Below are 26,166 nucleotides of genomic sequence, written 5' to 3' on the forward strand. Positions count from 1 at the left end.
AGCAGAAGCTTATGTGCTGTTTAATTTACTGATAACATTCAAATACAGACCTTTAAGTCTAGATATTTCCTTTAGGCTTTTTCTTGGCAACACAACACACAATGTAATAAGCTAAGAACACTAATGCTAATGTGAAATATCCAAATGGCTCTGCTCAAAGATATTTTATAAAGCCTTGACTCGAGAGAGATTTATGTGCAGCACATTTAACACAAAACTGATCTTGGACCAATTATGCAGTCAATATCACATCAGCAACATAGGCTCACATTCAATACATATAACATGAATTAACATTTAGTTAAAAGTCCTGTTCAGTTCAACTAAATTGCATTTTTTTTATAATTACACTCAAAGCAGGTGGTGATTGAGAGCAATTTGGTGTCCAATATTAGATGACAAATAGAGGTGTTTTTAAAAAAAAATTTATTGTGTGGGTTTCCAGTGTGCTGCGAATGTATCAATCATCTTTGACTGTAGACAGTTTATTCCTAAGTGGTCATTTTATTAACATGCGTAATTCAAAAAAACAGACAGAAATGAGAAAATTTCCTTATTAAAATCCTGTAATTATGAGTGTTCAGTTAATCAAATGGCGATAAGTATTAATTTTTGTCCCGCTGTTGTTAAGAGTGGTTCTGAAATGTAGGTGTAAGACTTATTCAGTGAGATCATGGCAAGTTTAAACTGATGTATCATCAGTTCAGCTTGAATGAGTCCTCAGTATATCAGCAATCTGTACTGAGTCACCCTCTGGATATGTGGTGGTTTTTTTAAATGCTACTTTTTTTTTTGCCCACAGCGGCTTTTTGTCTACAGTGGAGAGTGACAGGAAATGGGGGAAAGATACGGTGGAAGACATGCGGGCAAATTGGCGACGGGCCGGGACGCGAACCCGCGCCGCCCGCACCGCAACGTGTGTATGTGGTCGCCGGCTTCACCACTAAGCCACCCAGGCGCCTTTAAATGCTACTTGAGAGTGAAGATGTGTGTGTTACTCTGCGGTGCCTTTTCAGCTCTGATAAGTGGAATCCAATTTATTAAGTGTGAGAAAACAGAGGGTTAACAAACACAAGATATAATACAGCATCAATTACATAAGTGGAACATGAGCAGATTCAAAACACAAGATTTCATTGAGGAAAAGACATTCATGAAATTCTTTAAGCCGTCATATCTTACTGATTGAGATTTCTGGGCTTGAGACATTTTTTGTGATGTTGCTGTCGCTTACCTCCTCTGTGTTTACACTGTGAACATCTGAGGCAATCTGCCTGCGAGAGGGCAGACGAGTCATTTGTACAAGGCAGGTGTTGGTTTCTAACTCGATCCGTCTGTTTGAACTTTGACGGTGTCTTCTCATACCCTTGTGAAAATGAATGGTAAACAGACCATAGGTGATAGGATCTAAACAGGCATTGAAAAGGCCAAAGATGAACAGCATATGAGTCAGTGAATGCGAGACTGTCTCTTCCATTTTTTCCGGAAACAACCAATACCACAATCCAAGCAGATAGTATGGGGTCCAGCAGATGATGAACGAAGTCACAATGACAATACTCATTTTAAGGGTTCTCATCCGAGCTTTGGGGATGTTATTGTGGGATCGGCGAAGATGAACATCTCTTGACAGCACTAGAAGAAGAGAAAACACCATCTCAGTTACGCCATAGCTCCCTGAAAATATACACTCATGTGAAAAAGAAAGTTTTCACACAGAAATCCTTACACATCCTTACTGCTTCCATACGAATTACGAGGGTAAGTAGGAACCAGGTGCTGCTAATCAAATGTGCTTGATTAAATGATCATCAGCACATGTGGGAACCTCTATAAAAGCAGAGGTTTTGGCAGATGTTTTCATCTGGAGCATTCAGGTCTACGTCAAAACAATGCCACAATCTTCCCAGGAGTGGACATATCATCACATTCACCTGACTGTGCATTGCTTAGAGAAACGTCAAGCCCAAGAGCTAAATCTCAGCCTCTAGAGGCCTCAGTTAGCATGTTATGTTCATTACAGTACAATTAGAAAAAAACTGAAAAAGTATGACCTCTTTGGAAGGGGTGCCAGGAGAAAGGCCAAGACTCCACCAAAGTGGAGATGTCTGACCATAACGCACAGCACCGTGTTTAGAGAAAACATGGTGCTGTGAAAACACAGCACATCAGCACAAATGTCTCATACTAACTGTCGAGCACAGTGGTTGAGAGATGATGATTTGGGCTTGTTTTGCAGTCATTAAGTTGACCATGAACTTCTCTGTATACCAAAATTTTCTAAAGTCAAATGTGAGGCCATCTGTCTGACAGCTTAAGCTTGGCAAAAATTGGGTTATTGCAACATGACAATTACTCCAAGCACAGCAGCAGAATGGCTGAAAAAGAAAAAGAATGAAGGTGTTGTAATGGCCCAGTAAAAGTCCAGACCTCAACCTGACTGAAATGCTGTGGTGGGACCTTAAGAGATGAAGGAATGCTTACAAACCTCAATGAACTGATGAATATTGTTGTATAGAAGAGCGGGCCAAAATTCCTCCACAACAATGTGAGAGACTGACAAAGTTATCCAGAAAATTATTACTTCAAGCTACTTAATCACGGAGTCTACTTTGTTTTTCACATAACTGTATTTTGAAGCTTTTGAAAAAATAAAAAATTCAAGACTCACAGTTATTCCGAGCCATACGACTGGATATCTCAACAAGGATTCGTGTGTAGCAGAAGATCATGATGGCCAAAGGCAGGAGGAAGAGGCACACAAACGTGAACATGTTGTAAAGGGTCTCCTGCCAGCGCTGGACAAAACTGCCATGGGTGGTGCACTGGGTGAAGTTCTCTGGGACAGTGATGGTTACATTGTGAAATATAAACATCTGGATAAAAAAAAAAAAAAAAAAAAAAGACAAGAAAGGTTTTAATGAGCTTAATGAGCTTGTCAATAAGGGAGCAACTGAAAGAAGCTTAAGGCTGTCCAGACTGGTTAAAAAAAATTAACAGACAACACACAACGAAGAGAGTAAACAGTAATGCTACTGATGGCCACTTTATTAGTGTGAATGCATTATTATTTTAACTTATAATTCACAATATAAATGCAGTCTCTTCACCACCATATAAAGATCATTTAACAAAACTGTTGACTTTGAAATGCATTAGTTTTTCAGTAACAAGTGATTATGTCCGTCACAAATTCAGTACAGTATTCATTACATGCTGGTCATCAGTATATTGCTGGAAGTTACCATTGGATGGTGGCTTGATGCGAGCTCACCTAATTAAACCAAAGCAGCAAGTAATCTAACACACTGCTGTTGCTGCTGCTTCCCTGCAATGTAATTACTTCAGGGCTGCTGCAGCTGAGGTGGTAGAAGGTTATTCACTAATGACAAAAATCTTTTTTCTCTTTTTTAGAAAAACATGTTGCTGGAATCACAATCAAAATTAGCACTTATTTTTTCAAAGAACAAAAGCATTTTTCACTTTCAGCATTTACCATTTGTATTATCACTGCATTCAATTTATAATGGGGTTTTAAAAATCTGGGCATTCTGTTACATTTTATACGTGTTCCAGACATTTGGGAAAACTGGTCTGCAAGGACCTTGCAGAAAGCTCAGTCCCACGACACAAATCTGGACTCACAATATGTTGCATTTACTGATGGTTAAGACCAGAAATTGCAACTCTTGCAGACAAAAAAACCAGGACCAAACCATTGCTTTTAAAGCACTTAAATTATAATGAAATTATAATGAAAACATAACCAATACAGGCAGCGGTTCTCTGTTCAGGAAATGTATAAAAATAAACCAAAAAAATTTTTTTTTCTTTTCATTACAGCCAAAAATAAAAAGCAATGCCATGATTCAAATGTTCTAACGTGTTTTATTATGTGTTTATGAAACTACATGAAGACAAAGTGAGGACAGGCGTCACCGAGTTTCAAGGGAAAGTCAAGCCTCAAGGCTAAAACATTTATTAGAATTTGAGTATCTATCTGTCTCTGAGCAGAGAAAATAGAAACAGCAGCAGTATTGCTCCTGGCAATTTTAGCAAAACACAACCTGCAGTTTGTTGGAGGCTCTTACAGAAAAGAGAAAAAGCGCTGTAAACTCGTAAATGCATGCATTATCTGCCCAGGTATGTAGAGACAAATGTAATGCAATGCAAGACACCTCTGTTATTCAAAATTCTGTATAACACACAGGATATATTTGAATGAGCACAACCAGCTTCATGCATTTTTCCAAAGAAACAGGAGAATAGCATAAATGATAAGCAGGGAGTCAAATGTTTTTGATGAGTGTAGAACCCCAGTGAGATTTTCACCTGGATAAAAAACAAGTGACACCTGGATTACTTTCTGCAATTTCAGCTCCAGTTATTACTTACCCTCCTCCTCACCTTTCTTTTATATTGGTAAGAGAACCCTTGACATTCTCCATCCATCAATTTTCTTCCACTTATCCAATTCAGGGGGCCGGAGCCTATCCCAGCTGCCATAGAGGTACACCCTAGACAGGTCACCAGTCTCACATTCACACCTTTAGAATGACCAATAAACCCATCCCCACTAACTGCATGTCTTTGGGAGGAAGCCAGAGTACTCAGAGACACCCCCTATGAAGAGAACATTGGGAGAGCATGCTGATGCCACACAGAAGTGAATCCGAACCCAGGACCTTCTTCCGGTGAGGCAACAGTGCTGACCACTGCACCACCATGCTACCAGTGCGAATGTGTGGCACAGTGTTATTTTTTTTTAAGAGAACGCTCTGATAGTACAGTACAAGCTTGAAAGGAGATATCATTGGTATTGATGTTTTGAATGGATTAAATTTAAGGATTGTTAAATTTGTAAACAGAGATTTGTTACCGTGACCTTCCACAGCAAAGACAGTCCCCAATGATAAGAGTCCAGTCTTTAGTCCTGTGCTCCTTTAGCACTTTATTACATCTGGTAACTAAATATCACACTGCTCTTTTGCTATAAAGCTGGTGAAAAATGAAGATGTGCACATGCTGGAATAAAAAGCCATGCCTATAAATCTTTGTATTATTTATTAGTGGATCCATCAAGTGTTCTGGCTTTCAATTTGTTCTGATTATTTTCTGATGAAATGTGAAAAGGTTGCAGAATTGGTTTAACAGTTTGCATGGGCCTGTTCCCTTTTGATCTTTCAAGGGTTCAAAATATTTATTTATTTATTTTTTTGCTTCCTTTGTTTTTTGTTTTGTTTTGTTTTGTTGCAGCTGGTTCTCAACAGAAGAGGTTTTTTTTAGAGGCTGGAGGATTTTGGATTTTCAGTGCTGTGCATACGCATATGGATGACAGATTCAAAGAAAAACACTGACATGTTTAAGATATTCACTGAAGAGTATTCCGTCTAGTTCCAGGCAGGTACTTTACACATATACACATAAATGTGTATATGTGTAAAGTACCTGCCTTAATTCTTTGTGGCACAGATTTAGCAAGGTGCAGCAAAACAATTCTCAGAGATTTTGGTGCATGTTGGCATGATAGCATCACACAGTTGCTGCAGATTTTGTCAGCTGCACATCCATGATGTGAAACTCCCATTTCAACATATCACAAAAGTCCCCATATCAGTCTGAGATCTGATGACTGTGGATGTCATCTGAGTACAATGAACTCACTGTTATGTTCAATAAACCAGTTTGAGATGATTTGAGTTTTGCGACATGCTGCATTATCCACATTATCCTGTTCAAAAAGGGATTGACATGGTTACCAATAATACTGGGGTATGCTGTGGCTTTTAAAAGATGCTCTTGTGGTACTAAGGGGTCCAAAATGTGCCAAGAAAATATTCCCCACCCCATGACACCAACAGCAGCAGCCTGATACCAGATTCTGATCCTATCATTTGACTGTTGGAGCACAAATCGAGACTCGTTTATAGAATCAACTATTTTTAGAGTTTTCTCTTATCTAATTTTGGTGAACCTGTGTGAAAGGTAACCTCGGTTTCCTGTTCACAACAGAAGCTGTGCCTGCAAAACTCAGTTGTAAGAAGTGGTTATTTGTTGGCTTGAACCAGTTTGACCATCAATAAGACATTTTTGCCCAGAGAACTGCTTCTCCCTGGATATTTTCTTTTTCAGACCATTTTCTACAGGGCACATTGATCATGTCTACATGCCTAAATGCACTGAGTTGTTGTCATGCAATTGCCTAATTAGATATTTGAATTAATGAGTAGTTCAGCAGATGTACCTAATGAAGTGAAAGGCACACACAGTAACAAATTATTGTACAAAAAGAGCAAACAACAACAAATTCTGACAGCAACCATTAGGTTCCCATTAAGAGGGCGCTACACTGTAGAAAACATTGCTTTCTGGGCAATATTTCCCAAAAGATACTGCGATATATTGCAATATATTTCTGAAATTTTCAAGACAGTATGTGAAATCTTTCAATTATCTGAACAAAACCGAAAATAGTCCTTCTAATTGTCAAAATCTGTCAAGCCCACAGTCTGTAAGTCTGTAACTGGAGCAGAAGAGTTTTACAAAAAATACCATATATGGGGGAACTTAAATTTTATGAGTGAAAAAAACTGCCTAAGAACGAGGAAGAGGAATGAGGTTGTGTGGTAGTGTCGCAAGGAGAAGACGATAGACTATATGGGAAGATGCAGACGAGTGCAGAGGATAGATGTGGCATGCATGCTGCTTCTTCCCATTACAGTGCAAGAGAGAGCATTAGAGGGGAAGTTAATAAGATTCTGTGGCCCAAAGGAGGCCACAAGATACCAATTATTAACAGTACTGTAATATACTGTAATAACAGTACTGTTGTCCTTTGCCTCCCCCGTATATGTATGGTATAGTCTACCTGCTTTGTTCTGAGCAGTACTGAATACATTTTTAACTGCCACTGTAACTGTATTTTACTGCATTGTGTGACCCTTGAAGGACAATTTTTTTTTCTCCTCACAAATTAAAGTGCTTTTTTTCTTTTCAAAATTGAATTCAAACTGACATCTGAAGAGAAGTGACTGTGATAGAAAAAAAGCATTCTGTTATACAAAAAAAAAAAAAACTATTCTGGTAGAACATGCTTCGGGGTCGGCTGTCATTCTGACAAAATATCTGAACATTTTGACCACCTGGGTTTAAACAATATCAAAGGATTTTGTCATTTTGGTGGCAACAATTTATTGATTGACACCAATTTCATTTTGACAGATGGAGTAAGGATTTTGGCTGAGTTACAGCTTTCTGCGTCATCATCTGTTGCATTTTGTTTGTACCAAAATGAATAAAAAAAATCATTTGTTACAGCAGTGTACTCTAATTCAAAATATAGTATGACTACAAAAAAAATGCCATAAAGTAGATAGTAGTAGGAGAACTGTAAATGTTGCTAGTATTTTACTCTTCATCTGCACAACCGTCATTTAATACTGCAGGATGCGTTGTCAGGAATATTGCAAATTGGGGTGTTTTGCTTGAGAATGATGTCTTCTAAAAGAAAATCAGTAAGTAAAAGAAGGAACACATGAAAGAAAAGAATAGGAATAGAGGGGAAAAGCAGAAACAACATGAAACAGAGTCACTTTTCTTTTATATGAGATTACAGTAATATCATCCATCCATTCTCTTCCGCTTGTCCTGTTCAGGGTCACGGGGGGGCTGGAGCCTATCCCAGCTGACATAGGGCGAGAGGCAGGGTACACCCTGTACAGGTCACAGGGCCAAGACACAGACAACCTTTCATACCCACATTCATAACTATGGGCAATTTAGAGTGACCAATTAACCCAACCCCAGTAATTGCATGTCTTTGGACTGTGGGAGGAAACCCACGCAGACACGGGGAGAACATGCAAACTCCACACAGCGAGACGTCTGGGCCAAGGTGGAATCGAACCCAGGCCTTCTAGATGTCATTCTCACTGTAAGGCAGCAGTGCTAAACACCACGCCACCGTTCTGCCTATTACAGTAATAATTAAAGCTTAAAATTAGAGTTGATAGCAATATAATAAACACAATATTTTACTTACGCAACCTGTAATTGTAACCACTTGTCCAACAATTTATGGGCAGCTGGAACCTGTCCCAGCTGAGACAGGGCACAAAGCATGATACACCCTGGACAGGCTGCCAGTAAACCTCAGTCCTTCAAGTGTTAAAATGTGGTTGATGAATTTCATTATCTGGCTTGTGCTCTTATAGTGATAAACTGGATAAAAGATGGATGTAGCTACCATTTGATTTGGCCACTTGGTTAGTGACATCCCATTTTGAGCCTCAAACTGAGTGAGTGTTTCTGCTGTCACCATCTTGGTGTTTTGAAGCCAGTTGTGACGAGCGAGAAGTAGATCTGATTGTGAAGACTTTTTAGTCACTAGTCGTTAGCTAATGAGTGTATCCTGGATGATCCTCCTTTCTGACTCTTAGAATCACCATAAGTTATAAAATGGACTTCATGTTTCATTCAATATGACCTGAAGCTAGTGGTCAGCACCATAAAGTCATCAGAAAAGGGTTTCCTCTGGGCCATTTACCCTCAGACTTCTATATAACTGGAAGTCCTCTTGTGGGCCATTAGAAAGAATGCAGGCTTAAGGCATTTTCACATTGGTGCCACTTTTCCCAAAGCTCCATCCATTTTTTTATATTGTCTAAGCTGAATCTGCAAATCGTGTCAAGTGAGGTCTAAAAAAGCCTGTTAAGCAGAACTTTGTCTCTGTGTGTCAAAGTGCCCTTGGGCAAGACACTGAACTCCAAGTTGCTCCCACTCCCACACTGGGGTGTGACTATGTGTGTGAAGGGGTGACTGAGAAACACACTGAAAAGTGTGTGAAAGTCTAAAAAATGCATACTATCTACCATTCAATCACATGAACACAGTGCATAGAAAGTTTCGTTATAACTTCTCAAGGTATTTTTTCCTGCAAATAGCCTGACCGATGAAGGTTGTCAGCCTTCTTTGTTATGCTCTAACTCAGTGGTTCCCAAAGTGTGGACCACAGACATTTGGTGGTTCGTGAAGGTTCTGCAGGTGAGGTTCTGCAGGCAGTAATGACAGAAATTCAGTTTGAAAATTACTCACTCATTTTCTGGTTTTTCATTGGGCTGCAGCACTCTTGACTTTGGGAACCACTGCTCTAATTCATTATCCTGAATCCCCCACAACAGATGAAGGCTAAAGTCTGAAAATGAAAGATTACATTTGACTGACAAGTTAAAGATAACATTTGAAACTGGAAAAGTAAAATCTAGATGATGCAAAAATCTGCAACATCAAAACATTAAAGCAAGTAAAAATTTGAAATATTTTATTCAAAGAAATTACAGGAATGAATCAAAATTATATTATAAATTACAATATAAATTGATTTTTTTTCCTGTGCTTAGACATAGTTTAAATTCATTGCCATATTTTTTTTAAAAGTCCATGATCAAAACTTTTCCATTACTTTTCTTAAAATTAACAACTTTTTGTGTGTGTGTGTGTGTGTGGGGGGGGGGGGGGGGGGGGGGGGTGTCACAGAGTAGCAACAACATATTTTCTCTTACCTGAGGGAGTGAGAGGATGACACTCATCGTCCAGGCCACAGTCAACATGATTTTGCTCTTCCTTTTGGCCTCGCTGATTCCCAGCGGATTGAGGATGGCGGACTGCCTGTCCAAACTAATGACCACTGTCACAAAAGCGCAGGAGTACATCGCCACCAGCTTCATGAACATCAACAGCCTGCAGGCGATGTCTCCCGCCTGCCACTGCACCGTGATGTTCCACACCGCGTCCACCGGCATCACGATGAAAGTCACCAGCAGGTCCGCCACCGTGAGGTTCATTATGAGGATCCGGACGTGAGACTTGCGCTTGCCGCCGCTGCTGGCAGCCCACAGCACGGCCAAGTTGCATACAGCTGACACTGCGCACAGAGTGAAGGTAATGATGACTCTGACTTTGGCTGCTGTAGAGAAAGTGGGAAGCTCTAGCGCGTCTCCATTAGCGCTCTTATTGCACACTGAGGTGGGTCCTTGACAGCTGCCATTCAGTGTTTGATCCGTCAGCTGGTGGAACATAGCCTGAAGAAGACCGGAGTGACGGGACCATAAAAAAAGAAGGAAAAGAAAAAGAAAAAGAAAAAAAGACGAATAAAAAGATCCCTACTTTAGCTAAAATGTGTGTTTTTTCTCCTTCCTCATCTCCAGCTGGACCTGCAACTGTGAAAGGGGAGAAAAAGCTGTGGATATTTTCCGATTTCTTTATTCAACTTGATAATAAATGCAAAAGGTGTTGTGTCCGTGTGCCTATGTGATATATTATCATATTATAGAAGAATTGCTGGCCTATGCAGCTTTAATTATAGTGCAATATGCTAAATTATTATTATTTGGCTTTTTTCTGGTGAGCGTAAACAGTTAAGATTTCAAAGACAGCGACAGTAATGTTAACAAAGCGATAAAGACAGAAAAGAAAAGCAGAAAATGTAGAAGAACACGCAGCATTTAAATTAAAGAAAAGGGCAAAGGTAAAGAAAAGGTAAAGAAAATGTCACAAAATTACATAAGTGGAATAATTTCCTGAACTTCTAATCTCATCCTTTAATTTTCTCACTGTTTCATACCTCCTTGTTATTCTGCCATTGCTCCGAAGAAAAGGAAAGTCAGAATAAATCAGGATGAGCCGGTTTTCGACGCAGAAACAAACAGCTTACCTGCAGTTAGGAGCTGTTACCAGCGAGCGCTAATAGAGATCGCGTTACTGCAGTCACTGCAGCTGTTGCTTCAGAGCGCTTCATTCATCCGCTGTGCAAAATGACAAGCAACACCATCACCCGGGTTAACCATTCACGAACCGGTGCGGCTACTCTTCGCGCAAGAATGTGCGGTAAAGCTTAATGTTAGGTCGGGGGGTAATTCTGCAAGTTGTGAGGAGGAAGGGAGATGCTCTGAAGAGTGAGACAAAACCAGTCAGCCCCCACATTTCCTCAGCCTTTGCACTGGAGAAACTTCCTAAGAACGTGGATTTGTTGTTGTTACTCTCAAGTGGCACACAGGCTTTTTGTTTTATATTATTTCCCACAAAACTGGGATGATAACAGTTTACTGGTGGTTTTAGTGAAGTCTTTCGTGTTTGGAGTTTTCTTCTTTGCTGTGTGTCTCTAATATGGGAAAAAAAGTAAAAGGCAGTTTTGTTCAATTAGGAGTAGACTCTGCTTAAAAAGTCAAATATCCACTTTTAAAGACAGACTGTCTTCTTTAAAAGACAGATTATTGACTGATTATTGTACACTACAGTTCAAATCATCATCATGTTAACATTAATAAGAATATTTCCAGCATCAGTATTGCAATATATGAAATGCATGCAAATGGATATTTTTGCAGCCGTGACCATGACCCTCCTGCTTTGGTCAGGCCTCCTGTGTGTTTATCTTCTTCTGTCTGTCTATGTTACCTTAAGGGCTTCCTCTGGCTGGAGTTCATCATTGCAGCTGACAGCACCAGATCAATCTGCCAAGAGCTTTTGAGAGCTGCTCTCCCTGTCTTTATTCTCCCTGCATCTTGTTTTTTTTTTTTGGTGAGTTTTGCCCTTGATGTTTTTCATGACGTACTATACAAACCTTCCACTCATCTCTCAAGCACTAATTTTAACTGCTGTTAATGCTGCAGGGTAACACACATTAAGTATGCTTCAGGGTTTTTTTTTTTAATTAATAAATTCCTAAAACTTCACTTAAAAGAACACTGAGTATTGAGGCCTTCATTTGAATTAATTTAGTAATTTCTTTAACAAATTATACATAATCAAACATGTTCTGCATGTGCATGTCCCTAAATTCTCTCTGAAATTTGCCATTTGTGTTACTAATGCACTTTCTGTTGTGTTAATGATGTGATCAAAGTTTTGCCTGTCTTGATTGTTTGCCTAGTCACACGCCATGTTGTTAGTACAGCTCATCTTTTATTGAGAGGAGTCAGGCTTTCTTTTGCTCCTCATAGTTCTCACCCTGACTTCAGGGAGGAAAAACTGATGTGTTGTCTTGACTCTCTGATCTTCCACTCACAAATGAATCAAAATGTGGGAACAAAGTAATCAAATTGTGGAACTGAAGTGTACCTCTTGTGATGTAAAACATGACCTTGGGTGATCTTTATGGAGGATAAGGAGATCTTCTTGCGTATGTTTTGGTAGTGAAGTTTAATAGAGGATTTTTTTTTTTTTCCCTAGCAAAAAAATAAATGAATAAAATAATAATAATAATAATCTTGAAAAGGCCACTGGCTACTGCACAAAGTGAGGTCAAACGTGGAATTGCAAAAATACTGCATGTCCAGAATAATGACTGCAAGCAAAATCAGCCACCTATATTCATCATATTGATATACTGCATAGTGCTGTTTTAGGGTTTACATTTTAACACAAATGCAGAGTCCCTTCATAAAAAAGGTCAAGGTGTGCTCCTTTTATGATGCATCTAGAAAGCAGGTCAAGCAGCAAAAGCTATCACAGCAGCCAGAGGCCTTTAGTAGCATTTAATATACATAATATCAATGTAAATTATATGTTGTATTTACTGTAATGTTATTAGTAAATATAGAGTAGTAACATTTTAAATCAAAATTGTGATATCTTTATTTTATTGAAATAAAAAACAACAATTGATCATACTAATTTAAATGTGTGATCATTTTTACTGTAATTAAGTTACTACCTGAATAATTCATGTCTCAAGATAAAGATATGGAAATGTCCGCGATAGAAACAAAGGCCAACTTGGTGGTAGAAAGGCTAATGTGTGATTTAAGTCACCACATTGTTACCTTCTTATTTAGCAAATTGCCCACCGTGATGTCACAGTTCATGCAGGTAATTACAGTCTGGAAGATTTCAGTGGCCTAAATGAATGGTCACTTCTGTCTGCAGGTTTAGTGCCTTTTGTTGGTGAATTAACCCTTCTCTCAAAGCAGCAGACCCATTTAGCCTCCTGCTTTCAAACACTGGGGGGGAGAGAGAAAGAAAGAGAGAGACTGAGTGTTGGTGTGAGGCACATTATCCATAATTTCATGCATTTTTCATTTTTCATTCTCAATGAGCCACTTCTTCCTCTCATGGATCATCTTACCCAAAGGCTCTGGCATACATAATCAGCTATATTTCATCATCACACCTATAGTCCTGTGAGCATCATCAAGCCACATATAGTGATCACACAGGCCACGCTAAGCTTAATTCAGGAAGTTTGTGAAGTTTTATGTTTACATACATAAACATGCACTTAATACAGTGCTGTGCAAAAGTCTTCAGCCACCTCTCATTTCTTTATCTTTTGCTAGGAAAATGGGAAATATGTGCAGCAATCTATTAAAATGTGCAAACACATGTGGAAATACAGTATATAAGGAAAAACAGACTTGATACAATTTTAATGAATTTGAAAGTCAATATTTGGTGTGACAACCTTTATTCTTCAGCACATCCTGAACTCTCTTAGGCAGCTTTCTAGTAATTTCATTAAGTAGTCTTCAGGAACAGTTCTCCAGGCTTCTTCAAGGACATTCAAAGCTCTAATTTGGATGTTGGCTGCCTTTGGTTTCTGTCAAGATGATGAGGTATACCTTAGCCTTTTGTCCCTCCTTCCTTTCCTTATGAATGGCTTCTTGACAGCCACCCCTCCACTGAGATGAGACTTTGATGAACAGTAGCTGGATCAGCTAAAGGGTCAAATGCATCAGATGCATCTTTCAGGTCCTGTGTCAGGTCTTTGCTGCACTTTTTCCTATTTCTTAAAGACATGACTTTCAGGTACTTTCAGATACTTGTCACCTCTGTGTGTGTGTGTGTGTGTGTGTGTGTGTGTGTATGTATGTATGTATGTATGTATGTATGTATGTATGTATGTATATATATATATATATATATATATATATATATATATATATATATATATATATATATATATATATATATATATCATCTAAGAGTAGATACATCCACCACATCCTGGATTGCTGACTACCTAACAGCTAGATTGCAGGGTTGTTTTTTTTATTTGGTTGGTATTTTTTTTGTTTTCCTGAGTGAACAATGTTGTGTCTGATGTTGGTGAAGAGTAGGATGTTCCACTGTATTGTTTCTATTTCTGTTCACCTGCTTGCGGATGATTATGCAGTTGTTAGCTGTGTAGATGATAGGCAGGAGGAGGTGCACTGAGCACTGTAAGGAGTTTGTAGAATGGTCTAAGAAAAATCATCTGCTCCTGAACTTGGCCAAGACCAAAGAGATGAAGACTGACTTCTGAAGGATAAGGGGAAGGGGGCCACTGTGTCATCTAGGAGAGGATGTTGATGATGTGATGGAGGACTACAAATCACCTGGAGATCAATGGTGACATCAGTCTGAACTGGAAGGCGAACAACAAGGCTGTACATTAGAAGGGAATGACTTGTCTCTATTTACTGAGGTAGGTGTGATCCTTCAGTGTGTTCGGTAAGATGTTGGATAAAAGTAGTCAACCTGCTTTTACCATCTGGATTCCAGACTCTTGGATGGGAATACAAGGAACAAAATACTACAATACAATACTAGAATATAATACTTCACTACAGTGGAATTTTTCAGATGACCTGTATCAAAAAGCAGGGCGTATTATTTGCTGTAGTAGTGCTACAAAAGAAACCAGCACCAGAACCATGGTTGGAAAGTCTGGTTTGGTTACTCAAATTAGCTGAAGTCGAGCTTAGCAGCCAGCTAAAGGCTACATGCCCCTAACTGTAAGCCTTACTGTAGCTAATTCAGTACAGTTGTTATGAAGGGTAAAATTAACTATAGAGCCCCACACCATTGTTTCTACCAGGCTGTAAAGCGTTGGCTGAATTTTTCAGCCCCAGAGGTTGCCACTTGGTTATGGCCCATGCAGTGTGCTTTGCTGTAGTCTCTGGGGGAGCAGCATCACAGAAGCCAGCACCAATAGACTGAATAAACTGATCAAGAGGACCAGGGCTTTGAAGTTACGGTGGAGAGGACACTGATCCAACTGCAATCCACTAGGGATAATCCTGAGCACTCTCTCCACCACCTACAGGCCGTGAGGGACCTTCTCTGACAGACTGATTCAGCCAAGCTGTCACAATGACCAAACCAGAAAATCCTGTCCCTTGAAAAGCAACGACATCTCTTTACAGAATTTCAGTTCCTGTTCTATGTTTAATTTCTGAGAATATTTGATTGTTTGATGGATATATTTGGTTTTCCACTGCCCTTCACATAATTGTACGCTTTTGTGCACGCTGTATCCAGAACAGCGACACAGCATCTTTGACAACTGTTGCAAAGATGCTGTGTCGCCCATCCACCCATCCATCTATCCATCCATCCACCCATCCATCCATCCACCCATCCATCCATCCATCCATCCATCCATTCTCTTCCGCTTGTCCTGTTCAGGGTCTCTGGGGGGGGGGGGGGGGGGGCTGTACACCCTGTACACCCTGTACAAGTCGCCAGCCTGTCGCAGGGCCAACACAGTGAGATAGACAACCATTCATACTCACATTCACACCTATGGGCAATTTAGAGTGACCAATTAACCTAACCACAGTAACTGCATGTCTTTATTAATTAATAATTATTAATAATTAACAACAATTATTAATTAATTGTCATGAAAAAAACTATTATAAAATCAATTTGTTGACTTTTAAACAACCAGGCAGAAGAATTATTAGACATGAAGGTCCATTAATGAGTCTCTCACAGTAATTAACAGAAGGCATTGGACACTATGAGTTAAAGGCAACATTTGGATAAAAACATGGGTGAGAGATACGACTACTTGCCCAAATGTTTGGGATTTGTGTTCTGCATGCCAGGTTAAGCATCTTCGTACACCTGCCTTTTAAGGCTTTAGTCGTGACTCTTTGGAATGGTATTACTGCCAGAACCAGAAAACAAGAAAATGATTCACTGTGACTGCAACATATAAATATACAACATATGCAACATGTACAGTATTTTTCTTATTTTCTTGTGTAAGTTTTATAAGGAAAGGCAGTGAACTGTGGCAGCTGCTACATTTTCATCATACTCCGTGTTTGATGAAAATAAAAGCTTTCTATTCTATTCTGAATAGGGGCAAGAAAACCCATCAGTTACTAGTTCTTTGGGCAAATGATTTTCCAGCTTTTGATAACATTTAGCGTTTGATCAGCTGTATAGATGGTGAAGAAAAGTTCAGATTTTGAGAGATAGTTGTAATATCTGTCTGGAAACCTAGTCTCAAACACTGGATGAATCACTAAATATTTAACATCTAAAGCTCAGAGCCTCAAATACTTTATGTATTAGGCTATTTATGTAGATTTTGAGCGTGAAACTTTAGTTTGTGTCAACAGAACAGTGTGGTTGTGATTTCATCATAGACTGGATGTAGCCACCATGACATCACCCTTTGGTTAATGACAACCCAATCCCGAAGCTTTGAGCTGAGTGTTCGAGCTGAATTCAAACCATAAATTTGTCACCGAAGTGTTTACTGAGATCACAGAGCAAAAGAGCTCATTTTCCTATAGGCTTCGACTAAATCAGAAAACCTTTTGCAAGTTCATCTGAGAGTCTAGAAATAGACTGAGTCGGTCCAGTGTGCACTGCATGTTATTTAAACATCACACAGATTTTTTAAGAGAGCAGAGCAAAGATGTTATACAACAACAGAAAACCGCACAAGCAAAATGAAAGAACACTAAAAGAGCATAAAACCAGTTTAGACTCAAAACATTTAGACTACTAAAATGAAACACAAGATTAAAAAGATAACATTGTTTTTTTTTTTTGTATAATTAATATCTAATAAGGCTATTTAATAGTTTCCAAATATAATTTTACATTGTTAGGACACAATTTTTTGATATTCTCTGAAATGTTTTTAAGACGAAATGGAAATCCCACACACACTTTAGTACTGTGTTTACTTTTTGTTTCTATGGGTGAGAAACCGCATTTTTCATTGCACAGAAAGAAATTATACAGTAAGCCAGAAGACATTTTCACACCTAAAAAGTCATTAAATGTGAAAAACCACTAAAATTATACTAGAAACTTTTTTACAGCTTCTACCAGTTGTGATCCATGACATGTGCTTCCATAGTACAAAATATAAGTGAAAGAGTGCATAATTATTTTAGTGTTTTTACCTCTGCCAAGGAAGTTATGTTTTTGGTAGCGTTTGTGTGCGAGAACATCATTCTGTCTGTAGACACGATAGTTTGAAAAGTTTTGAATGAATTCTGATCAAACTTTTTAGAGGTGTAGAGTGGGGTCATCTTAACAATCCATTAAAATTTGGCTTACATCCGCCAAGGCCTTCGAGGTCACCTTAATGATTTATTGGTCTAAAATTGACAAAAAGCCTTCTAACTTAGAAACTATGATTCTTAGTGTGGTGTGTATCATCAACATAAAAGTACAAAGATTTTAAAAATCATGTCACATTTGACCTCTGATCTCACTTTTATATTTCACATCAGCCTTTCTTCGAAGTTGACCCCAAAATGCATTAATTTTTACTGCGCTACAAAAAATATGTTTAAAAAGAGCAAAGAAAAAAATGAATATGTGGAAAATACAATAAATAAATATAGTTAATGCACTCTGAGTGATTGTTGGTTTCTTGTTTTGATTTATGTTGTTTTCCTTTTCTTTTCGTTATTTAACATGCCAAGTGAAAGTTGGTTGATCACTTCTTCTTCACTTGTTGCCAGACAACAAAAGCATAAGATAGGAGACAGATATTGATGATAACAAGCTCAGAGGGATTCATTTAGGAGCCTGAATTGATTCCAGTTCTTAGCCTCTGTTGTGTTAACATCCAATAACAGTTATGCAGTTATGCAGTTATTGTATATACTGCTTTTTGAAACTTTGAAGCCACACATTAAAATTCATATGTGGCCATTGTATTTTTAGTTATAAGCATGACTATAAAGGACCACCATTTTGTAAAATGCAAACGAATAAAACCTTAGGCTCCCTGCTGTAATTTCTTTAGGGTGTAATGACTCATGTGGATGTAGATGGAACATCAAAGAGTAAAGAAGAGCCATACAGCTGTTAAGCAGGCCATATTTTATTTTCTATACTAGAGTTAAAATTGGTCTATATGAAAAGCAATACATATCACACTTTCCAATAAAAGAATAACCAAGAAGTTCCATTTTCCCCTGAACGTTCAACTGGAAGCAACATTTTCAGTAGGAGAAACGTTTTATTGCATTCATAGGACTTTTTCTGCTTCGGCTGACTGCAGGATTCCCCAGTCTTATAAACAGTACAGTTGTATGACGATTAAAACCAGCACGGCTGCATAACAATGAGCCATGAGATCAGTTTAATGATTGTTGATATGCAAATTGTCACGACCATTAATCAGCGGCCGTGAGGACTATTCACAGAGAGCTGGGGAATGGCAGCAATCAGAGCATTGTAAGATGATAAAAAATAATATACTGTTAGCTCCCCTCATTGGTTCAGATGGTCTTTCCCATTCTTTTTTTTTTTTTTTTTTAAAGCCTGTCATGCCTGGCAGTGTTTGCAAGCAGAATTGTCATCTGAATGCACTGTTGTGCCAAACATATTTATTCTTCCAAGATAAGCTCTATAGAGTCTCTATGAGCTTTTCTTGTTAATGTTTGTGTTTTTTGTTTTGTTTCTTTTTTATTTATTTATTTGTGTACACATACATTTAATTCCATTTGACAGGCTGAGGAAGGGAAAAAAAAAAAAAAGGAGAGAGAAACTAACCAAAACAATTCAAATGCTGCAACTACAAAAAAAAAATTAAAAAGACAACATACCAAAACAGAACAAGCAATATCTGGAAAAATAACTGTGGAAAAGGCACAACAAAATGAAGCATGGTTGTATAAGAACAATAATTTTGTTATGCTGTGATTGTGTTAGTGTCTTTGTCATGGAATGCACTTACCAACGAGGGCAGAAAGCCACCGCTCCACCCACAAGGAGCCAGAGGCAGGCAGAGAGGGACCCAGGAAATCCGAGCCATCCGCAGCCCATCAAGAGCCACGAAAACCCGTGGCCGCACATTCCAGCGACAACTGCATACCCACCCCAGCAGAGGGGAGAGGGAAGTCCCACATGGAGTCCCCCCAGTCGAGGAGCAAGGGCCCCAGGGAATTCGAGGCAATAGGAAACCGCCCCCCCCCCATAGGCCAGCCCCCTGCGCAGGCCGGGGCAGGGCCCCAGGGCCCAGGTGCCCAAGAACCGGCCCACAGCCCCCAGGAGAGCAGGTCAACACCCACGCCAGAACATCCAGCCCGGCCCAGGAACACCAAGGCACCCACACCCCGGGGAGGCAGGGGACGCAGGAGCCACCAACGAGAAGCAGCCGGGAGGCAAGGCACAAGAAGGCCCAGATTCAGGTCCAGCCATGCACACACGTATGCACACACACCCACCCACATATGCTCATGCGCACACACACCCACCCACATATGAGCACACACACACACACACACACACACACACACCCCTACCTACACGCATTCACCCACCCAAATACACCCACGAGGACAGTGACAAATGCACAAAGATAGACATTCATCCACATCTATCCACCCTCTGAAGCCAGGGCAAGTAGACACCCCACCCGGGCCAACAGCGACCCCAGGACGCTGCCAGCCTGGCACCCGAAGCACCACCCGACTCCCACCCCGGGCGAGGTGCAGAAAACCTGGGTGTGGGATGGCCCACCCCACCCCCCACCCAAATTATAAATGTTGAAGTGTATGGCTTTATGTTTGTGAATGCATGAAGTGTATAGGATGCAGTTAAAATTGAGGGGACAGCTATGCCTCAAGCATCCAACTGCATCCCATTCTGAGATTTCCTTATCTGGATTATTAAGCATGTATCAAATTGTATCTTATTGTAGTCTAGTGACAGAGTGTCTTTAAAATGCCTGTGTGTTTCTTGTAAATTTAGAAGTATCTTTTGTAAAAGCAGCTTTTAGCAGCAATTTTCCCCAAGGCTAGTTTGTTAGCAGCTGATTTAAGAAACTTAAATGCAAAGACGGGGAGTGTCTTGAACAGGCCTAATCCTCTCATCTTGCTTGTAGTCACATAGCATCGATCTCTTCAGGGTGCTGTTTATCCACACTTCACATCTTAAAGCTGTGAAAGTGGTCATCAGTGATGACAGGGCTATGCTTTGTTTTGTTCTTGTTTTGTTTGTTTTCAGCTGTACATATTCATGGAAGGAGAATGCGTGTTTTCAGTTCTCAGAATATATTCAGCGCTCTAGTACAAACATCATCTGTACTAATTCCTGTTTGTTCAAGCACAGTTTGCAAACTGCATCAGTTTAATTAAGAATAATTTCTTCTTCCTAGAAATTATTCTTATTCTTCCAATTTACCAGTTGTGTCAGGGCATACAGCTGTCTGGATTATGCTTAGTGGGAACACCTGATTTACTTTCAGGGGAGTTAAGTGTTAACCCCTTCTACCCTGGAGGTCCCTGCACTAATTACTGAAAGCAGGTGCAACAACAGACTAAATGGATGTGCGCACAGCTGAACAAAGTCAGCATTGTGAATCAGAATGACAGAACAGACTGTAATAAAATCAGGGTTAATAAGGAAACACTAATCATGCCTAAATTTAAAACTTTTTTTTTTCCTGCTGCATTAAACTTGGTAAAGTTACAGCATTTTTAAACAGTACAGTAATAACTTGCTACAGCCTCATTTTTATAAAGCTGTCATATGTCTTCTTTTAGCTAATGTTTTGATGATAAGAAGAATTAAAAATGCCCTCTTTTGTTTTTTGAATCTCACTCTGGCCTTAAAATATATCATAAGGATATACATTATATTTCAAAAATGTTTGAGGCTATTACTAAATTTATGGCTGTTACATATACACACTTTTTTCCAGTGGAAATCAATGTGTAAAAATAAGCTGGGTTAAGTGTTAACAGATTCAATATCCTCTGCTTTAAGCTCTTTCACATTTTCAGGGTCTCACCATTTAATCCAATCTTTCCTTAAGCTTAAAGAAAATGATTAGCACTGAAGGAATGCAGTAGAAAACAGTAATATATTGCAGTTAACAGACATCCTTTGAATAAATTAAAATTGATGTCACTAAGATATCCAACTGTAAGAAAATAAAAATGTGAAATGTGAAAATCCCAAACCTGTAAAAAGCACATACTTTCTCAGAAAGAAACAGACATGAGGTAAAAAGAAGGCAAATGGAAAACTGCCATGTCTGTGATTGTGAGTGTTCAAAGGGGAAGCACTTAGACCTTTGGTTGCTAATGAGCTGCATTCACCAGGGGTAGAATTCTACAAAATGATTGCAACAATTTCTCAGAAAAGCAGACACTGCAAATGAAAATCCAAGTCTTCTATGTTGTAACAGATCTTCTGTCCAATTTATTTATTTATTTATTTTTAACCAAAATGTTGTCTTTACATTTTGTATTTAAACACTGGGTAGAGAGGTGTAAGTGAGGAACTTTAAACTTTCAATCTAAGTAAAGCAGCGGTGTGGTTCTCTGACTCTCAACATTCCTACAATACCCAAATTTATTGCCTGTTTTACTTGAAATGGGATTAAGCCGAGTGATGAACAGGAAAGTTCAAGAGAAGGAAAATCTTTTTTTGTTGCAGAAAAGCTATCCAGTGCCTTATGTCATGTCCAAGAGCAGCAAGTTATACAATCTCACAGAATCTTAGCTTTGTTAAGCATTTTGTTTAGTAACCGACTCCTAACAGAATAGCTTCAGGGCCTGAGTAGCTCAGGTGGTAGAGCATCAGACTTTTAATCTGAGGGTCCAGGGTTCAAATCCCTGTTCAGGCTAATGTAGGGTCAGTGCTGATATGTTCTCCACTAGCACTTAAAGTCCAAAAGTGGATATGAGTGCTGCTCTCTGTATGGTGTTCAAATGAATTTCCAAAGCCCTATTGTAGTTTGTCTTTCTGAGCCTGGGTCAGATTTCATGGATCCTTGACCAACTTAACAGTCTGAAAAAAAAAAGAGCACACAATACACAAAGACTCAGAGGTTTATTAGAAGTCTTGCAATGTCACAAAAAGGATGGCATTGCAAGAGTGAAACTTTTTTTTTACATATAAAATCAAATTTGCAGAATTTACTAGTCACACCCTTTCTGTACCTTTATACAAGACTATTTTATATTTTTGCAGAATTTTTAATTTTTGATTGACTTTTGACCAAAAATCAATCAAAAAATTACCTTTGCAAATCAATTCAAACATGAAAAAATAACCACAAGAATCCAGATGCTGTCACTTACAGGTAAACCTGCTAGCAGATTCCTTCACTTCCCCATCCATATTTGCTTGGTATACATTTTTAGGGAGGTGGGACCATCTCATTTATACGCCGACCGTAAAAAGGTGGACCTTTTTTGAGTTTACTGAAGCTTCTCATAAGTAATTATCCTCTTTACAACAGAGCCCAAAACATACTGCAAACATCAGGATTATTAGTGAGATAATTGTACTGTGGTAGAACAAATTAGTCACACCATGTGCTCTGCCATGCCAGGCTGCACTTTTTTAACACCAGAAGGTGGCACTGTAGTCCCATCCATCCATCCATCCATCCATCCATCCATCCATCCATCCATTTTCTTCCACTTATCCAATTCAGAGTTGCAGAGATGTTGGATCCCATCCCAGCTGCCTCATAGAAATACACCTGAATCAAAGTTTACAAAATAAAAGAGGACATAACATGAAAACTGAACACAACAAATATCCCCAAAACATGCATGACAGTGATGGTGTGCTGCTGCATTTGACCATTTTAATTAAAAATATTAAAACAACTTAGTTTGGCTTTGTTGCTCAGTTCAGCGTTTCCTTGAGCGTTCAGTGTTTTAGAGCTTGCATCAGTTTGCCTGTAAATGAAGTATAACTCTGGAGTATGTGAAATTGTGAAAGTGTGAAATTACAGCCAAGAGCCATAACTTAGCATATATTGTAGACTGGCAAAACAGTGTTTTCAGTTAAGTTCAGTAATACCCTTTTGCATAATATCCTTATTTCATTCAAAATGTTTCCTCATAGCTTCTGTTTAAAAAAAAAAACAAAAAAACAAAACAAAGCAAACTGGAGTAGCATCACATTCCCCTCTGAACATCAATGCAAATCCAAAATTATCTGCATAGATAAAGTAAAGATCTATAAAGCAACTTGCATTTCCTATCTTATCAAGTAAGCTGTTTTCAGATCAGGACACTGCTAAATGGCCCATCAGACTGTTGCCACAGCTTTGTGTTGTATGTGTGTAAGAAAGAAGCAGAGAATTTCTGAATGAGAGGACTCTTTCACTCTTTTCCTGCTTAGAAAAAACAACATTTTTAAATTAGTATTAGGATTTCAGTCATAGTAATATACCTTCCAGTAAGTTGGGATGCAATAGCAACACAAGCAATTTCAATTGCATGCATGAAATACACAGCAACAGAAAATGTTGTTAATGGTGAGAGCAGTCACCATTAACAATGATAAGCAACTGCTTCTTTTACAGGCATGTAAGTTCCCCTTTTGATTTGAACTTCTAACATCTGTATTATTTGGAAAAAGATGCAACTGAGGGAGGATGTCCTGTCTTGAGTCCTTAAAAAAACAATCAACATTCATAAGCATAAAGCTAGCATTTTAAGATTGCCTTCTCTTTAAGAAAAATGGAAGGGTGATAGTATTTTTTCAATTAGATTCTGCCTTTTAGTCAGTGCTCTAATTGTAGGAACTAACATTAAATTTGAGCTTTTTTTTTTTTTTTTGTCTAGAAGCAGGTGTAAGTAATAATTTTGCCTATTTAGCATCATTCACTTCTATTCATTGAGAACAATCTCGTGAGCACCCTATAGGTAAATTGCACCCAGTTTCAGGAGGCTGGCATTAATAAGTGGTTATTAGACTCTCTGTAGAGAAGCTCGAGAAAAGGCATTCTTTCAGGGAGTTGCAGGTTCTTAGCATGGCTTCCACTTGGACTGCAGTCATTTTAGAATACTTTGACAAACAACCCATTTTATTGCTGTTGCAATTTTGCCCTGTGAAGTTCATATATTTAAAGCTGAATTACTGCTTTTGGCGGAAAAGTAGAATCCTTCTAATACCTGTAGCATACTTTGCATAAGACAGATCATCCAGTCCTAAAATAAATCATGAACCCTTAAAAGCATTATGAAGCAGCGATGCTTTCAGATGGCCTTCCCTTGGATGCAGCTGGCATTCATGATCAGTTTATGTACAACACTGCATAAACACAAGAAGTTTTTAACAGTGCTGCTCACTCCAAAGGACCTTTATTTCCTCAACAGATTTAGCTTTCTTTAGCCCTAAATGGCTCTAACACTCAGCTAAAGATAGTTATTTGATTTTTATCTACTTGCCCTTTGCTGATAGATATCTTCAGATCTCCCCTTCTCTTCTCTGCTGCCGCCACCAAATAGCTCCATTGATTTTCTACATTTCGAGCCATGGCTCTCCAGTGCTTTTAGGCTTTTATCACTGAGAGTCTTGTTTTACTTACTATTACTTTGTCTTTGCACTCTTCTTCTTTTCTTCTTTACTCATCCCTTTAATAACTACTAAAATAGTAATTTCAGGGTTGTGAGAGGACTGGGACATATCTCTGCTGTCATACAGCGAGAAAAAGATTCACTAGTATTTATTTTTTGGTATCCAATAATCATCATGGCACATGGGAAATAAGGCCTAAGCATCCTAAACTATTGGCCAGGTAAAGACAACATCGGTAGAAATGCTTATTAATACTTGCAGTGATTAGTACCAAAGCCAGTGGCTACTGTCAAGCCCATCTGGCTTCCTCAGCGGGTCAGCTGGCCTTTGACTGCACTCATTCCACCAGCAGTTCAGGACTAAAACTGAATGTCAGTTTGCTTCTGGCTAAAAATGTCAGTGGGAGGCTTGACTAAACAGGCTGCACAAACTGAACACCTTTACTCTATGAACCACTACATGAATGTCACTCTACTCATTCTTTGGATGTGATCGTTGCCATTAAGTCTAAACTGCTAACTCAGAATATGTGCATGAAAATGTACAAGTGCAACACCACGTTTCAATCCGAAAAAAAATATTCTCCACAATTACCCTCCACCGTCCCTCGTGAATTGCTGTCAGCAGGCCAGCATTGTTCATCGTACGTGGCACACTGGCTCTGGACTGCTGCACTGACACTTGGGAAATGAGCCACACACAGATTGATTTGTTTTGCTTCAGCATGAGCAAAACAAATCAGATGTGTGCAATTTAAACTCAACCTGTGTTGTTAGTAATGCTTTTTTTTAGACAGACAATGCCACCATAAACAAAGTAAATGTGCTGCTATCGTTTGCATACATTCTGACTGATGCTGCTCATGAAAAATATAATTTGATCATTTGAAATCCTGTAAATATTGATAAGCTGGATTAAGTGCTGTTTGTTTGACTTACTGACAAGAAGATTAAAAGTAACAAGCAGACATGCAGACAAGGGTGAACAGAGCGCAATAATTCAGGGTTGATTAGACTGTTTCTTGGACTCAGCTGCCCTCCTGTGGCTGATATTAGAACTTAATTTTTGTGCTCCTGAGGGACCTGTTAATACCCTCGAAATTTTATTAGAATTAATAAAAACATAATACAACTGAAATCATACATTTATAAATTTCTTCTTGTAATACAACATTTTTTGTCACAGCTGTAAGGCACAAATTAATGCTATAGGTTATGGCTGCTCTCAGCTGGCTTTAATAAATATTAATAGAGGATTTCTGAACACAAAACATGTGTAATGCATTGTTATAAGCTTTGTTTTTGTTAATTCTGTGCCAGCTACACTGGTCAGCAATTTTTCAGAAATTTAAATTAAATAAGGCACTTCTTTTTGATATGTTGAATCCATATATATATATATATATATAAATTATAAACACTTTTCATAATGCTTATAAACAAGCATCATTCTGGCAACAGAGAGGCTGTTGCACCACTTTATGTGAGAATAATTTTTAAATGCAAAATTGTCCAACCGATCCAAAGAGCTTTAGAAACTATCAACTCATTTTAAACACTGAATTCTTATGCAGCAGAATAAATGTGAACAAAT

At 38.7% G+C, this 26,166-nt stretch overlaps 1 protein-coding gene and 1 non-coding gene across 2 annotated transcripts; one reads left to right on the top strand and one right to left on the bottom strand.

Moving 5' to 3' along the window:
• Positions 1 to 1,171: 1,171 nt before the first annotated feature.
• Positions 1,172 to 10,076, bottom strand: gnrhr4 (gonadotropin releasing hormone receptor 4). Its single transcript, XM_030731468.1, has 3 exons — positions 9,561 to 10,076; positions 2,672 to 2,876; positions 1,172 to 1,635 (listed from the first exon to the last, which is right to left on the bottom strand). Exons 1-3 carry the CDS (start codon positions 10,074 to 10,076, stop codon positions 1,172 to 1,174), a joined length of 1,185 nt encoding a protein of 394 aa, XP_030587328.1.
• An 11,728-nt stretch (positions 10,077 to 21,804) lies between these two features.
• On the top strand, positions 21,805 to 21,877 carry trnak-uuu (transfer RNA lysine (anticodon UUU)). Its single transcript has one exon. It is a non-coding gene; the product is annotated as a tRNA-Lys (tRNA).
• Positions 21,878 to 26,166: the final 4,289 nt, after the last annotated feature.

The sequence above is a fragment of the Archocentrus centrarchus genome, chromosome 6 (assembly GCF_007364275.1).
Source record: "Archocentrus centrarchus isolate MPI-CPG fArcCen1 chromosome 6, fArcCen1, whole genome shotgun sequence".
Taxonomy (NCBI): Eukaryota; Metazoa; Chordata; class Actinopteri; order Cichliformes; family Cichlidae; genus Archocentrus; species Archocentrus centrarchus.

Coding starts and splice junctions, on each gene's coding strand:
- gnrhr4 (XM_030731468.1), bottom strand. CDS start 10,076: ATGTTCCACCAGCTGACGGATCAAACACTGAATGGCAGCTGTCAAGGA. Junction 2,877..9,560: donor TCATCCTCTCACTCCCTCAG/GTAAGAGAAAAT, acceptor TTTTTTATCCAG/ATGTTTATATTTCACAATGT. Junction 1,636..2,671: donor TCGTATGGCTCGGAATAACT/GTGAGTCTTGAA, acceptor CTCTTCTTCTAG/TGCTGTCAAGAGATGTTCAT.